At 43.7% G+C, this 12,029-nt stretch overlaps 1 protein-coding gene across 2 annotated transcripts; it reads left to right on the top strand.

Moving 5' to 3' along the window:
* Positions 1-2,386: 2,386 nt before the first annotated feature.
* LOC112615933 (diphosphoinositol polyphosphate phosphohydrolase 3-alpha-like) lies at positions 2,387-7,743 on the top strand. Of its 2 annotated transcripts, XM_025372843.1 has the most exons (3): positions 2,387-2,523; positions 3,039-3,621; positions 6,461-7,743. In XM_025372843.1, coding segments are annotated over exons 2-3 (495 nt in total). In that variant the 5' UTR covers positions 2,387-2,523; positions 3,039-3,127; the 3' UTR covers positions 6,462-7,743. The 2 variants fall into 2 exon arrangements, with proteins under 2 accessions (XP_025228628.1, XP_025228627.1); XM_025372842.1 differs by lacking the exon at positions 2,387-2,523 and having other exon boundaries at positions 2,988-3,621.
* The last annotated feature ends 4,286 nt before the right edge of the window (positions 7,744-12,029 follow it).

Below are 12,029 nucleotides of genomic sequence, written 5' to 3'. Positions count from 1 at the left end.
AAAGTGAAATGCCAGCATCTTTAAGTAGACGTTACATTTCTACAGCGAACAATGTTGTCTTTCTCTGATTGCTTTTGGTTGATTTTTATGGATGCTGTCAATGGTTGGAGCAGCTAGTTTTTAATGCATACCAAAGCACCACCACATTTTATGCTTTAAACAGTAAACTATTTTATTCACAATTCTGCAGGTCAATAATTTCACCTGGTCTCATCTGAGTGGGTGTTTTTTTTTTTTTTTTCTTTTTGCTGTTCATGGCTAGGCTTAGTTATGCATCTTCAAGTAGTGCCCTCTTATAACCTAAGTAGTTCTGCTTGTGGGCGAATGATCTAGGATGGCCTCACCCATATGTTGGGCAATGGTGTCACTGTCAGCCGGGGTGAAAGGGAAGAATCTGCCACGGCTATCTCATCATCCAGGTAGCCCGGCCAGCCTTCCTCACATTGTTATCACAATGCTTCAAGAGCAAAAAGAGAGGGGACACCTCAGTGTTCAAGCACCTTTCAGTTCTCTGCTGGCTTCTGTTCACATTTGTTACTGTCCCACTGGACACAACACATTACATGGCCAAGACCAGAGACAACGACAGTGTGGAAGGAGATATAGGCTTCCATGAACAAATTGCAGTTTCACTGTAAGAGTCTACTACAGTGATTCCTGAATTACACTGTTCATCACTGGAGAAATACTTAAATATGTAAAACCAGACAGTGGAATGCTATTCTCTTAAAAATGATTTTTACTCTTGTTACAAAAGTCTTAGCTTTTCTTGCCCTATTACTATACTGTAGATGAATAATAAAGTTATTAGACCATTCTTGCATTGCTATAAAGAAATACCTGAGACTGGGTAATTTATAAAGAAAAGAGGTTTAATTGGCTCATGGTTCTGCAGGTTTTACAGGAATCATGGTGCCAACAGCTGCTCAGCTTCTGGGGTGGCCTTAGGAAGCTTACAACGGTGGCAGAAGGCAGAGAGGGAGCAGGTGCATCACATAGCAAAAGCATGAGCAAGACAGGGGAAGGTGCCACACACTTTTAAGTGACCAGATCTTGTGAGCACTCACTATCACACAGACAGCACCAAGCCATGAAGGACCCATCCTCATGATCCAAACATCTCCCACCAGGCCCCACTTCCACCATTGGGGATTATAATTTAACATGAGATTTGGGCGAGGACAAATATCCAAACTAAATCAACTATGAAAGTTTGGGGAAAAGGTAATTTAAAAATTCCCTTGGTATTGTATTAACTCTGTTTTAAGTTGTGGATCTCCATATCCAGACTTTTCCAGTAGGGTTTCAGTCTGTGCCTCTTTCCATGTTATAATATCCTATTCCTCTTCCCTGCCACAAATATTTCCCCAGAAAAGACCTACTACTGCACAGGCACAGTGTGATGTAGAACTGAGCTAATAGTCTAGAAAAGGGCACTTCTTTCTTGTGAGACAAAGGAGATAGTACCTGGCAATTGTGAAGCAGCCCTGCCCTGTGGCCAGAGCCTGGATTGGCCCCTCTCACCCCAGACACCCCACTAGTCTGCTAGTTTTGCTAGAGTGTCTAGTGATTCATTCAAATCATGTTTCAAAGCTCTGAGTAGAAGTTGAACCACTTTGTACTACTAAGTCCTAACCATATTTTTAGGACCCCTTGGTATTTTGTTTGTTTTGTGGTGGTTGATAGTACACTTTGGGAGGCCAAGGCAGGCGGATGGCGAGGTTAGGAGTTCAAGAGCAGCCTGACCAACATGGTGAAACCCATCTCTTCTAAAAATGCAAAAATTAGCCAGGTGTGGTGGCGAGCACCTGTAATCCCAGCTACTCAGGAGGCTGAGGCAGGAGAATCGCTTGAACCCGGGAGGCTAAGGTTGCAGTGAGCCGAGATCGCGCCACTGCACTCCAACCTGTCCAACCTGACAGAGCGACAGAGAGAGACTCTGTCTCAAAAAATAAAATAATAAAATAAAATAAAATCGTGACATAGGACGGTATCTCCACATGCATGGTTTCCCAAACCCCAAGTGATGCTTATCAAAGAGACAGAGAAGGGTGGAGTGTGTGGAGAATAGGAGAATGTCTTTGGGCTTTAACGCAGGACTACTAGATGGGTGGTGCTCTGGTCTTTAAGGTGTATGTGCATCGAAGTGCAAATGGCTGCAGCAAGGCGGCGAGGAGTGTACCCATGAGGAAACTGAGGCGCAGGGAGGTCAGGCAGGTTGTGAACAGGGGTTTAAGAAAAGCATTAAATTACTGGCTGCGCCAAGATGCTCTGCAAGGTGGGAACCTGTTGAAATAAGACTGTATCATGTGACTCAGCAAAGATGCCCGGCTACTCTGCCAAGAATCCCGTGTGGTGTTCTGACAACACCAGGGCCCAGGTCCCATGAGTAAGCCAGAATGGTTGATAGTGGGGGAGGATGATGACGACGCTGCCTTTGCCCCTGTCATGTGTAAAACAACTGCGTGTGGGTTTCCTGCAGCGCAGTGGGGAGGGAGAGGAGAAACGTCCTGCCGAGCCACCGTGCCTTTGGGTCAAAGGCACACGTGGGGACAGTCTTGGCCAAAGTCACAATGCGGTGAAACGTCCTGCCGAGCCACCGTGTCTTTGGGTCAAAGGCACACGTGGAGGCAGTCTTGGCCAAAGTCACAATGCGGTGAATTTCGCTTTGCGCCAAGGAGGTTCCTGGTCCCAGAAGTGCGAAGCGCCTGCGCAGTGGGCCCGAGGATTCGCGCGCTGTGGGAGCCAGGAGACCCCCGCTCCCGCCCCTCGCCCCCCGCCCTCGCCCCTGCCCCTCGCCCTCCTCTGCGAACACGCACATGAACGGGAGCGTGGACTCGCCCGAAAAAGCACTTCACCTCGCAGAAGCGGGTGGGCTCTGTGGAGAGTCGCGGGCTCGGACTGGCTGACTGACACGCCTCGCTGCCCCCGCCTCCACCCGCGCCCCGCCCAGCTTCATCTCTCCCCTCCCAGGGCTCGCAGGCAGACGGAGGCTCCTCTCTCTCCCCGCCCCTCGCCTCGGCCCTTTCTCTTCCCAGCACCTCGGCTGCTCCCCTGCAGCAGCAGCAGCAGCAGCGGGGTCAGCGGCCCACACAGCAGGGAGCAGCGAGAGGAGGCTGCCTCGAGGATGAAGTGCAAACCCAACCAGACGCGGACCTACGACCCCGAAGGGTTTAAGAAGCGGGCGGCGTGCCTGTGCTTCCGGAGCGAGCGCGAGGACGAGGTCCTGTTAGTGAGTAGCAGCCGGTACCCGGACCGCTGGATCGTGCCGGGCGGGGGCATGGAGCCCGAGGAGGAGCCGGGAGGTGCGGCGGTCCGAGAGGTGTACGAAGAGGCGGGAGTCAAGGGGAAGTTAGGCCGGCTCCTGGGCGTCTTCGAACAGAACCAGGACCCCAAGCACAGAACGTACGTGTATGTACTGACTGTCACGGAGCTGCTGGAGGATTGGGAAGATTCGGTTAGCATTGGGAGGAAGCGAGAGTGGTTCAAAGTCGACGATGCCATCAAGGTTCTCCAGTGCCACAAGCCCGTGCATGCCGAATATCTGGAGAAACTAAAGCTGGGCGGTTCCCCAACCCATGGAAACTCCATGGCCCCATCCTCGCCAGATAGCGATCCCTAGTATGTACTGCTCGCGCCCACACAGACTTCTGTTTGTCTGCCTCGCTTAAAATGCATCCCGCCTGGAGCACCTCTCGTGCCATGTGCAGTCTCACTGGGAGGAGGGAGGCTTTTGTTTCCTTGGCAGACCCTCTGAATCACGCTTGCAAACTGTTGCCAGGCCCTGTTTTCAGTTTGCACGTTTTTCAGATGCTTTCCAAATCGCTTCTTGGTTACACTGTAAAATATTTCGGGGAAGCCTATGCCGCTTGGGGTTTTAGGTGCCTTAACTGTTCACCCTGCTTTTGGGGGCTGTTTGGGGGGGCGAGGGGTGGGTGGGGAGCGTGTGGGGAGTGTGTGTGTGTCTGCCTGTGCGCCCTGTGATGTTTTTGGTTTTACATTTCACACATAGTCGTGGGTGAGCGTGTGTGCGCATTTTTGATACCAGCCTTGTGGTTTGTTTGGTAGTGGAGGCCTCTGAAGTCTGACCAGCTTGGTTGTGTGGGCATCTTTTAGTATTTTTTTCCCTTGAGTTGTTTTCTCCTTCACAGCGTTCGCCCTTGTCAGGGAGCCTTTCTGTGGTGGGAGTTGGTTTAAAAAATCAGTTTTGAATTTGTAAAAACATTAGGAAATTCTACATCTTGTGCTCTTTCTGCACTCGACAGTCACTTTAGCCTCAGAAATGGGATCTCATTTGCCCCTTTCAGAAATTTCTTTTTCTATTTCTATGTGGATCATTTGGTTTTCAAAAAATTTTCACAAGTAATTTTTCACTGCTGACTTCAAATCGCTATTTCCCATGTAGATTAACCTTATTGAATAGATGCTGCTGGGGATCTGCTAGCCAAGCACATCTTACCAGAAAAACTGTATTCACAGAATTTGATTTCCCATGCTCAACTTCCAACTCCCATTGCCCCTTACTGGATACCGTAGAAGAACCATGGTTCTCTGGATTTAAGTTTGTTTTTGAAAGAAAGTGGTCTCCCTCCCATATTTGAATGTAGTGACATTCCGCTTAAGCCTCCCTGACTCTCAGTAACCACAGGAATGGAATCTTTTATGGCGATTACATCCCAGCTGAGTTAGTTCTAGTGATGTTCAGCTGGTACAGAGTTGTCAAACTATTAGGATACCTGAACAACCTCTCAATGATAGAGAGTAATTGTTTTGTCTCACAGGACAACCTTTTCTGGGTGCCAAATTAAAAGCTCTCACGTTTGCCTCAATACTTGCTTAAAGTCAGGAATCCCATCTAGAATACCTAAATCTCTGTTCTGGACCTTCCTCTGTTCCCCCATCCATGTCTGAAATTAGGTAGAAGGAAAGCCTACTTTGTGAAAAGGGTATTCAAATGAAAAGATCATTCCTAATTTCTAGAGCAACCTAGACTACGTCATATCTCTTAAACATTATTCACAGGTATTTGGGGTTGCGTTCCTTTTTTTTTTTTTTTTTGAGATGGAGTCTTGTTCTATGGGTCACTGTTATGCACTTTCTATTAAGAAATTTTGGGTTTCGCTATGTAAATTCAAGGTTCCTCTTGTAGATCTCATCTCCCGTGACAGTTGAGGAAAAGCCTAGTTTTTGAAGAGAGTATGGGTGGGGGCGGGGGGCCGGGCTTGGTGGCTCACACCTGTAATCCCAGCACTTTGGAAGGCGGAGGCAGGCAGATCACCAAGTCAGGAGATCGAGACCAGCCTGGCCAGCATGGTGAAACCCCGTCTCTACTAAAAATACAAAAACTAGCTGGGCATGGTGGTGCGCACCTGTAATCCCAGGTACTCGGGAGGCTGAGGTAGGATAATCGCTTGATCCCGGGAGGTGGAGGTTGCAGCAAGCCGAGATCGCCCCACTGCACTCCAGTATGGGCGCTCGTCTCAAAAAAACAAACAAACAAAAAGACTGACTTTCCCCTCGTGCCCCACTGGACAAGTACCTACTTTTTCTTATTCTAAAAAAATTTTGAAGATGACATGTTGGAGTAAAGGTAAGTTTGGTTGCTTGATACAGAATTTGCTCTGGATGGTTAACATATTTTCTAGGTTTCCTATGTTCTGTTGATCAGGTCACCTTTGAAAGAAGTAACCCTGAAAGGGGTGAAAGGTGGCTATAAATATTTTTAAGTCCTGTGTATAGTTTCATTTGACAGAATCATTGTAAAGATTTCAACATTTTTGTATTTAGAAAATCGATAAAAATTGAAGTGTGTATATGTAAGAGCTTGTAAAGAAACAGCAACATTAGAGGGCCCTTGTGGGATAGATGCTTTAAAGGGCTCTGATGCTGGAGCTGCTCCTTGTCTCACTTGCCTTTAAGTGGAGTTCAATTGTAAGAAAAAGCATTTCTTCCCTCCATAGTTGTTGACTGGGAAAAGGGAGGTTAGAGCTTACAGTACTAACAGCTGGCCAGAGTTTTCTTTTTCAGAGTTCCTTTTGTGGAAGCACCAGTCAAAACAAATATTCTCAGCACCATTCTCGCATTGCAATCATCTTTCTGAATGACTGTTGGCCTATTAGAATATGAACTTTTCGAGGACTAGGACCCAGACTGAATCCTCCCCCATATCCTCAGAGCCTAAAACAGTGCCTGGAATTTGGAGATATTTGTCATTGATCCACAGATTAGAAATGTCTACTACAAGTGTATTCCCGATTTCTCAGCTTCGTAATGTACCTGGGACAATCTGTTATTCCCTCAGGCTCTCATCTGGCCTCACAGGGAAACTGCATTGGATAATTCACTGGAGGCTTTTCCAATTCAAAATGGTTGATGAGCCATAGTAGGAGCTCAATAAATATTTGTTGATTAGAGGAATTGATGAACCAATAAAACCCTATTAATAAGATTTTTTTTTTAGGTGAATGGCATAGATGTTGTTCAGATTTACTTTGAAAGGATCAAGTATGTGAATGGATGAATGGAATTGTGAAGCACAGATGAGCTCTTTCGCACTCCAAGGACACAGCTCATCCTATGCTTTTGGACACTTCTTCCCTGTTTATTACAATGACTATTCTCCAGGTTGTTGCACTACCGCTGTATCTGTACAGAATTCTAACTTGGCACCTGTGGCCTTTTTTGTGCTTTTATGATTATGTGTCTGTATTTCCCACCAGATTATATGCCCTTGAATCCAAGGAACTTGTTTCCTTAGTCTTTTTTATATATCTAGCATATAAGATATTGCTTAGAATATGGTAGACATCACTGAAGATTTGTTTAAATAGTTCATATTTTGTAATGATACTGAATGGTTAAACAATCCCTTTCTAATCTGTCTAGCATATATGTGACTTTTGTTTATCAAGTGTCACACAACTGCTTCAAGGCAGCTGTGAGATACTAGAAAGCAAAAATTCTTACTCCTATGTCTGTGTCATCCCAGACATGTGCCTCCAGATGGCAGTATTCTACACCATCTATAAAATATATTTGCAAAGCCAGGCACAGTGTTAAGCATCTGCCTCAGGAGGCTGAGGCAGAAGAATAGCTTGAGCCCAGGAGCTTTAGGCCAGCCTGAGCAATATAATGAGACTCCGTCTCTTAAAATATTTGCCCAAACATTGAACCTAAATTTGACCACGCCCCTAGAAATAATTCCTAATCTTTAGAAAATAGGGCAGAGAAACATTATTTTACACCATGGAGATGAGATCAGCAGAATCCAGACTATAAGAAACTACAGGACACATGACTCAGTTTCTTCTGTAAATAACTTGCAAGGATGAAAGAGATGGAGGATGAACCTATAGATTTAAAGAGACTTAAGAGACATATTAACCAATTGTATGGATCTTATTTGAATTGTGATTTGACCGAACTGTAAAACAAATACATTTATGAGACAATCGGGGTAATTTGAACATTGGTGGGGTATTTGGTATTAGGATAATGGTTTTATCATTATGTTAGAAAGAAGGGTCCTCATCTACATTCTCAAACATTTGTGGCTGATATGATATGATTCTTGGAATTTGCTTCAAAATAGTAAATCTGGATGTTAAGTGCATTGCAAAGATTGATGAAACGAAATTGGCCTTGATAATTGTTGAAGCTGGGTGATGGCTAAAATGAGGTTCATTATATATGTTCATCTCTATTTTTGTATGTTTGGCATTTTCCGTAATAAAGTTTATAAAAGTAATTACTGGAGTTCTTCTTATTAAGCCTAATATATAAGGTAGAAAAAAAGGAAAACATTTAGATTGTTTAAAAAAGGTTGGCTGTGGCATACTGCTTCTGGCCCAAGAGGTCAAATGCCCAAAAAGAGAAGGGAGAAATACCCTGGAGTGGCTAGCAGTTCCCTTGCTGTAGACCAATGTTAGCAGTTTTTTCTTTTAATTTGGCCCATTGAAATAGGAAAAGCTAAATTCTTATTTATTCATACTGGAAAGTAAGAATGGATTCTTATATGCTGGTGAGCAGGGGTTTTGATAACACCTACATACCAGTTCATACAAATGTGAAAAATCAAAGAGGTGGAGTCTCCAAGGGGAAAGTTTATGGAATTTTATAAAAACCTACATAAGCCACTTTTTAAATGGTTTTTAGGGAAACAATAGCTGTAGACTTGTTAGTTGCACATAATTAAGTTTAAAGTTGTATTTGAAGGTACGTAAAACAGGAAATTAAGCAGTTAACATTCCTGACTTCAGTGAACCATTTTGCATTTCACAGATTGCAGATACTCCTTCAGTTCTGGACTGTGCTTAAAATTCTGTAAAGGCCAAAATTCTGTAAAGGCCATGCTTACATCAACAAATGTGGAGTCTGCCCCTGATGTTTCTGTGAGTCAAGAAGGAACAGGCAGAAAGTGAGAAGAGTATAAGAGGTCCCTCCTAGGGGAGATGAATTCCTTCCTAAGTGTGAAGTACTGAAGCGGAAGCTGCCCCTTCTACTTCTGTTCTTTAAGTGTGTTCTAATCCCAAGTGCAAGCAGCTCCCCAGAACCAACTGTTACTGGGAAAAGGGGAGGTGAAAAGTTTACCTTAGAGTCTTTTACCAGTCATAGCTGGACAGAGCTTTCAGTTCCAAGATTGCCCTGTGAGAAGGCACCATGATATACCAGAAAAACTTTCATCAAGTTTTCCCTGGAAACTGTTTTCTAATTTGAGTCTACTCTGATTGTAGCAGATTTTTTTTTTTAAGTTTGGAGGCGAGCAGAGCCAGGGAAGCTGTACTTTGGTGGGTGTAAACTAAAACAATTTATTGATTTGGAATCCAACAAGCTATGACTCAAAACTGTCTTGACTAGAGGCTGTATGGCCTCTGCCAGATTAGTTTACCTCTCTAACTTTCAATTTTCTCATCTGTAAATTTGCAGTAATTACAGTCCCTACTTTTGTAAATCGCTGCTTCTGAGAAGCCCTTCTTGATATTTTTTGAAAAAGTTCTTTTTTCATAGAGATGGGATCTTGCTGTATTGCCCTGACAGGAGTGCAGTGGCATGATCATAGCTCATTGCAGCTTAAGCAATCCTCCTGCCTTAGCCTCTCGAGTAACTGGGACTACAGGTGTATACCACCACACTTGGCTATTTTTTTAGTGTTTGTAGAGATGGAGTCTCACTATGTTGCCCAGGCTGGTCTCAAACTCTGGGGCTCTAGCAATCTGCTTGGCTTGGCCTCCCAAAGTGCTGGGATTACAGGTATGAGCTACCATGCCCAGCCCTGTTTTGTCATAGTTCTTATCAAAATTATACTTATTAGCCTGAATATCTCTGTCTTCTTAATTCTGAGGTCCACTGGCTCTGAGACCCAGACTGGGTTGTCTCTGTGTCCTGAGTCAGGCACAGAGCCTGGAATATGGCATCCCACAGATGTTCCTAACATGTTTATTATATAAATGGTTGTCACACCTTCTACTTGTGAAAGATACATTAGCTGTTATATTGCCAGGTATTTGTTTACCTGAAAATATGAAAAATGAGGTACCATAAGACTGTCATCTCTGATCAAGTTTCTCTTTTTTTTAAGTTTCCCTTTATTGGGAAGAATATTTCATCTATAAACCATGCATTTTTCAGGATTTTCCAGTACCAATATATTCCTGACTTCTTAGCTTTGTAAAGTACTGTGTGCTTTAGCACCCTTAGGTGCTAAATTGGCACCACAGCTGCATTTGATAGTTCACTGAAGGCTTAAGGCTTCCCAAATACAAATGAGTTAAAAACATGGTAATCCTTCAGTATTTATTTAATGTAAGAACCTTTGAATGAACACAAGTTTCCTAATTATTTTAGTTTACAGGTAAAAGACATAAGACAGCAATTAGGATTATATGGTAACTAGCTAATATAGACAAGGCCAAGGCCTGACTGATTTGACTGGTAAAGATACAAGGAAACACTTTTAGATTGAGACAGTTTAGTACTTACATAAACAGTGCAAAGAATGAACCAAAGAGGCCAACTCCCCAGGTCCTTGTCTCATATACCCTAAAAGACAACAAAGAAACAAAAGGGGCTAGATGATTATAACGCAAGTTGAGGGATACTCCCTGGCTGAGGAGCCAAATCTATACTGCGGCTGAGTGGTTATATATTCTGCAGCTCTATTCCAAAGGGCACAGGACAGAAAGTTCCGTACCTCATCAGAATCTGGTAAGTGATGAGAAATTCATTCAAGACAGCCTCTCAGAAGAGAGAGGGAAGTGACTGAGAGAAGGCCTTATAGCAGCTCCTTACAGCCTCTGATCTTCTCATGTTCTGGGAGAATCATAAGGCATTTAACCAAAACTCAGATTAGCTGCAGTTCAAGCCTATATGGATACATGCAAGGGTGCCAGGTCATCATGGAGGAGCCATTCCCCTACAACTCCACTCTCCTTTCATATATCCACCTGAGGATTCTTTTTACAAACATAAGCCACCTGTTATGGCCACTCTAAAGACACAGAATGGACCCCATGCAAAATTTGGTTTAGATATCGAGAGCGATAATACACATCAACAGGGTATTCAAAAGTTTATTACTCGCAGCTGGAAATGGAAGGTAATGAGCTGAGTGCCTATGAGAGCCTCTATTTCCAGGAGACTCCAGTATATATCCAGCAGTTGCCACTCTAACAATATACAGCATAAGACCTACGAAGGCAGTTTCTTGCATCAGAAGGTCATGGGCAACTCATAGCCATCATGGATGGTATAAAGACTCCAAGAGGCATTAGAGGAGGATGCTAAAGCTTCTACAGTGAAGAAGTCTCAGGGTGGGAGTGGCACTAATATGGTTGAAAAAATTCTAGAGTGTTTTGCTGGGACGGGGGGTCCCACTCAAGGTTTTTTAATGTTGACAGAGATGGAACAGCCCTGAGTTTACCAATAATTTTCAGGAATTTAAACAAGGTGGCAAGACTTCGTGCCCTGTGTGGGGCAGTGGTCCATCCCCTTTTTGTGAGCTCCTTCTTAGAATATTTGTATGTCCTGAATGAGTGTTCTAAAGAATTCTCTTAGAAAAGAATGCCATCAATGTGGTGTCATATCTGTGCTCCTGGAGGAAGTTAGATGCAGTTAGAGTCTTGCCTCCAACGACTGTGTGAGATAGCAGAGCTGTTGAGGTACCCTCTAAGTAGCCAGGTAAAGGTGTACCATTTCACTGTGGAGGGGAAGGAAGAGAGGCTACTGAAGTATGCACTAAACAGAATGTATTAGCCAAATATACAATAGCAAAACATTTATCAGTTGCTGATTGGATGGAGTCAATAATTTCCATTGTAATAATAATTAGTTGGTCTAATTGCTGGGACCACAGCATAAAGGCTGTGGTAATTCATCAGGAAGTCTCATTCATTCTTTCCAAGTTTAGGAACGGGCCAAATTAAGCTATTAAATGGAGAAGCAGTGGATATAATCACCCTCCCTCTTATCTAAATAGGCCTCGTAAAATGGGTTGTAATCCTTTGAAGGCTCTATCTTGAGCTAAGAGCCATTGTCTTGTCAATGTCTAATTGACACTAGGCTCTCTTAGCTCTGTATATTGTTGGGGAGTTTTTCATGGAGGCTCATTTCTTCAAGTCAGTTTGTAAATGCCAAAGACTCAATCTAATTTTGATTTATTATTTAATGAGTCTGAGAGTCCATGCCCACTACTGGATATTTTAGGGCCATGGATGCTATAACCATGGGGAATTTAGTCAAGACAATAATTATGAAGGTTAAATGGAGGCATACATGTTTGTCCTCTATTTTATATTCAGTAACTACCCTAAGATTATAGGGTTACCCTGTGTATTAGGGTTCTCCAGGGAAACAGAACCAAGAGGATGTGTGTACATATATTGAAGCACATCTATTATAAGGACTTGGTTCATGAAATTATGGTGGCTGGGGTGAGTCCCAAATCTGCTATGTGGACTGGCAGCCTTGAGACCCAGGAGAGTTCATGGTACAGATGAAGTCCAAAGGCGGTCTGTTAGAGTATTCCCCCTTGC

This window comes from Theropithecus gelada, chromosome X (genome assembly GCF_003255815.1).
Source record: "Theropithecus gelada isolate Dixy chromosome X, Tgel_1.0, whole genome shotgun sequence".
In the NCBI taxonomy this organism is placed as follows: domain Eukaryota; kingdom Metazoa; phylum Chordata; class Mammalia; order Primates; family Cercopithecidae; genus Theropithecus; species Theropithecus gelada.
The sequence above is the reverse complement of the archived record's forward strand: the minus strand, read 5'-3'. Positions and strand labels throughout refer to the sequence as shown.

What these genes read in the sequence shown, in the direction of transcription:
- LOC112615933 (XM_025372843.1), top strand. Translation starts at nt 3,128, where the DNA reads ATGAAGTGCAAACCCAACCAGACGCGGACCTACGACCCCGAAGGGTTT.